Below are 4,208 nucleotides of genomic sequence, written 5' to 3'. Positions count from 1 at the left end.
TTATATGTTCCAAGTACGCTGACACTTATCACATTCTTTTACCATCTCTTGGGAATCTTTGAACAATGATGGCCAGTACAATCCTGACTGCAAGACTTTGGAGGCAGTACGATCCCCACTGAAATGCCCTCCATATTCAGAGTCATGACATGCTCTCAACACATCCTTTTGCTCCTCCTCAGGCACACATCGTCTTATCAGCCCATCCACTCCTCTCTTGTATAGGTATGGGTCGTCCCATAGATAGAACCTGCAATCATGAACAAACTTTTTCTTGCGGTTAGAATCAAAATCGTCAGGTATTATACCTCCAACAAGGTAGTTTGCGTAATCAGCAAACCAAGGCACTCCAATAACAGCTAGGATGTGTTCATCAGCAAACTCATCCTTTATTGGACGCCGCTCTTCTGTCTCCTCAATGGGTGACATTCGCGAAAGGTGATCTGCAACAGTGTTTTCACACCCTTTCTTGTCGCGAATCTCTACATCGAACTCTTGGAGAAGTAAAATCCACCTCAGGAGTCTGGGTTTCGAATCCTGCTTGGCAAAGAGATATTTTAAAGCAGCATGGTCAGTGTAAACAATCACTTTCGAACCCAACAGATATTGCCTGAATTTATCAAAGGCATACACAACAGCTAGCAACTCCTTCTCGGTAGTTGCATAATTGATCTGTGCAGGGTTCAAAACATGACTGGCATAATAAATAACATGAAGCAATTTTTCTCTCCGCTGTCCAAGTACAGCCCCCACTGCAATGTCGCTAGCATCGCACATGATCTCAAAGGGTAGAGACCAATCAGGGGCAATCACAATGGGTGCCGACACTAGTTTATTTTTCAGTGTCTCAAATGCATCGGCACACTCTTTATCGAATACAAAAGTCCTGTCTTTAACCAACAAAGTGGTCAGCGGTTTGGCTATCTTTGAAAAATCCCTTATGAACCTACGGTAGAATCCCGCATGGCCTAGGAAACTCCGAATACCTTTCTCATTCACAGGTGGTGGTAATTTTGAGATAACCTCCACCTTAGCTTGATCAACTTCGATTCCCCTGTGGGAGATCTTGTGACCAAGAACAATGCCTTCTCGTACCATGAAATGGCACTTCTCCCAGTTTAGGATCAGATTACTTTCTTGACATCGCTGCAAAACAAGTGAAAGGTTAGCCAGACAATTATCAAAGGAGGAACCAAAAACCGAGAAGTCATCCATGAAGACTTCCATATGCTTTTCAAGCATATCAGCAAAAATAGAAGTCATGCATCTTTGGAATGTCGCTGGGGCATTACACAACCCGAACGGCATCCTTCTATAAGCGAAGATACCGTATGGGCAAGTAAAGGCTGTCTTCTCTTGATCCTCCGGTGCAACCGCAATTTGGTTGTATCCAGAGTACCCATCCAGAAAATAATAATAGTCATGCCCAGCCAATCTTTCTAGCATTTGGTTAATGAATGGCAATGGAAAGTGGTCTTTTCTTGTGGCCAGATTTAGTCTTCTGTAGTCTATGCACACCCGCCACCCAGTGACCGTTCTGGTAGGAATCAACTCATTCTTTTCATTAGCTATCACCGTTGTACCTCCTTTTTTAGGTACCACATGAACAGGGCTCACCCATGAACTGTCTAATATCGGGTAAATAAGTCCTGCATCTAACAGCTTCACGACTTCCTTTCTCACTACCTCCTTCATAACTGGGTTCAATCTCCTTTGAGGCTGCACAACCGGTTTGTGATCTTCTTCCATGAGAATTTTGTGCATGCACATCGTAGGACTTATTCCTTTGAGGTCTTCAATTTTCCAACCCATAGCTCCCTTGAACTTTTTCAGAACTTCAATTAACTTGTCCTCTTGTATATTTTTCAAACTAGAGCTAATGATGGCGGGACATTTTTCTTCAGAATCAAGGAAAACATATTTAAGATTCTCCGGAAGCTGTTTCAATTCTGAACTTTTTGGCTTTTCTTCATTGCAACCCAATGCGATTGGTTGCCTTAGATCTTCCCACCCATGTGTTCGAGAACCTTTAGAGATAGGTTGAGATTCCAACATTGATACCACCTCCAAGTCATTATCATTGGCTTCTTCATTTTCTCCAAAAATTGACATGCTCAAAACTCTTTCGAGAGGTAATTGTGATACACTCTTCACATGATCACTTTCTACCACTTGTTGGAGCACTTGTATATTGCTACTAGTGCCAATATCCTCTTTATGCTTCATGGTATTATGAACATTGATTTTTAACTCTTCATCATAGACCTTCAAAGTCAAAGTGCCCCCATCCATATCTATCATGACTCTCCCCGTTTCCAAGAATGGCCGTCCCAGAATTATAGGCATCTCTTCATCTTCTGGCATTTCAAGAATTACAAAATCTACCGGAAACACAAACTTATCCACTTTCACAAGGACGTCTTGGACTACTCCGTAAGGTCGCTTGACCGAATGATCTGCAAATTGGAGAGTCATTCGAGTGTCTTGGATTGCACCAATTCCCAACTTTTTGTAGATGGATAGAGGCATGAGACTGATACTTGCCCCCAGGTCAATTAGAGCTCTCTTGAAAGATCTATCTCCAATAGTGCAAGGGATAGTAACTGCTCCTCTATCTTTCTTTTTCACTGGAATCTTCAGGCCCTGCAAAATAGCACTACAAGTTTCTGTTAGAATAATGGGATGATCTGCAATGGTTTGCTTTTTAGCGATGATATCCTTCATGAATTTGGCATAGGTGGGCATTTGCTCAAGTGCCTCCAACAACGAAATATTCAGCTCCAGCTTTTTGAATAATTCCAGGAACTTCTCAAAATTCTTTTCTTGCTGCCCCTTTTTCTTGTTTCTTTGAGGGTAAGGCAACTTAATTTCTGGTGTTGGTGTTAACACTTTTTCTTTCGTAACCGGTGTTGGTGTTACCACTTCTTTTTCGACTTCCTCATTCTCTCTTATGTCCAGCTCCACTTCAAGCAATTGGTCCTCACTCTCCGAATCCTTTTCCACTACTTCAAGTGGTTTCCCTCTCCGTGTAGTGACGGCATTGATTTTTTGATTGTCTTTAGGATTAGTCACAGTTGCGCTTGGGAGGGCTCCTGGTGCTTGCGGAAGTGCAAGGTGTTGAGCAATTTGACTCATTTGCACTTCAAGGTTCTTGATTGAGGCTCCGGTATTCCTTAAATTGCTTCGTGTCTCTTCTTGGAATTGGGAGATTTGAGCGGCCATCTTTTCAATGGCAATTTCCCAACCCGCCTTTCTTGGACCCTGTGGTTGGTATTGTTGTTGAGGTTGCTGGTATGGTTGTTGTTGCGGACGATATTGTTGTCCCTGTGGTTGGTATTGTTGAGTCTGAGGTTGATATGGTTGTTGTCCTTGAACCGGTTTCTGGACGTTTCCTTGCTGGTCTTTCCATGAGAAGTTCGGATGATTTTTCCACCCCGGATTATATGTGTTGGCATAAGGATTATTCTGCCTCAACATATGAATCTGCTCAACCTGTTCTTGAGTTGCCACACAATGCATAGCAAAGTGCGGTCCACCACATATTTCACAAAGAACCGCTTTAACTGGTTCCACTTGTGCCACTGTCTGAGTTCCAATATTCATCTTTTTTAACCTTCTCTCTACTTCTGTAGCAATCTGATCCTCCATCTTAACAACCTGCTCTGGCAACTTCAAATCAATTTTGCCCTCCGGTTGGCTCATGGTTCGATCATACAACTCAAGATGCTCATTAGCAGCAATTGCCTCTATGATCCTTTTCATAACTGTGGCTGTAGCAAAATTGGTTGAACCACCAGCACCGGTATCAATAAGCTGCTTTGTCTTAAGTCGCAACCCATTCACGAAATTATGCATTTGCTCGGTAGCATCCATGTTATGAGTAGAACATGCAGTCAAACACCTTTTGAACCTCTTGTATGCATCCCCCAATGATTCCCCCTCTTTTTGTTTGAAATTTACAATGTCGTATCTTTTTCGGATGAACACCGACGCAGGAAAATATTCATTGAGGAATGCCGTTTCCATCTCTTGCCATGTCGTGATACTTGCAGCTGGAAGTGAGTAAAACCACTCCTCTGCGTCATCAGTAAGTGTAAACGGGAACATAACAAGTCTCTTGGCCTCCTCTGAATGACCTTCGATCTTCAACGAAGTTGTCGTAGTGAGAAATCTCTGAAGATGCTTATTTGCATCCTCGTTTATTCTTC

General features: G+C 42.6%; 1 protein-coding gene across 1 annotated transcript; it reads right to left on the bottom strand.

Annotated features, from left to right (window-relative positions):
• LOC131605188 (uncharacterized) lies at positions 1–3,135 on the bottom strand. The gene is made up of 4 exons (XM_058877576.1): positions 2,920–3,135; positions 1,918–2,784; positions 341–537; positions 1–250 (listed from the first exon to the last, which is right to left on the bottom strand). The coding sequence occupies exons 1-4, from the start codon at positions 3,133–3,135 to the stop codon at positions 1–3; spliced, it is 1,530 nt and encodes a 509-aa protein (XP_058733559.1).
• Between the last annotated feature and the right edge of the window lie 1,073 nt (positions 3,136–4,208).

This window comes from Vicia villosa, linkage group LG5 (assembly GCF_029867415.1).
Source record: "Vicia villosa cultivar HV-30 ecotype Madison, WI linkage group LG5, Vvil1.0, whole genome shotgun sequence".
In the NCBI taxonomy this organism is placed as follows: Eukaryota; Viridiplantae; Streptophyta; class Magnoliopsida; order Fabales; family Fabaceae; genus Vicia; species Vicia villosa.
The sequence above is the reverse complement of the archived record's forward strand: the minus strand, read 5'-3'. Positions and strand labels throughout refer to the sequence as shown.

Bases quoted from the DNA above. Each gene is read 5' to 3' on its own strand.
- LOC131605188 (XM_058877576.1), bottom strand. From the start codon at position 3,135: ATGAGTCAAATTGCTCAACACCTTGCACTTCCGCAAGCACCAGGAGCC. The intron at 2,785-2,919 runs GTAACACCAACA...TTATTCAAAAAG, and splicing joins AGGAAGTCGAAAAAGAAGTG to CTGGAGCTGAATATTTCGTT. The intron at 538-1,917 runs GTTTTCCTTGAT...TTTGCCAAGCAG, and splicing joins TTCCGGAGAATCTTAAATAT to GATTCGAAACCCAGACTCCT.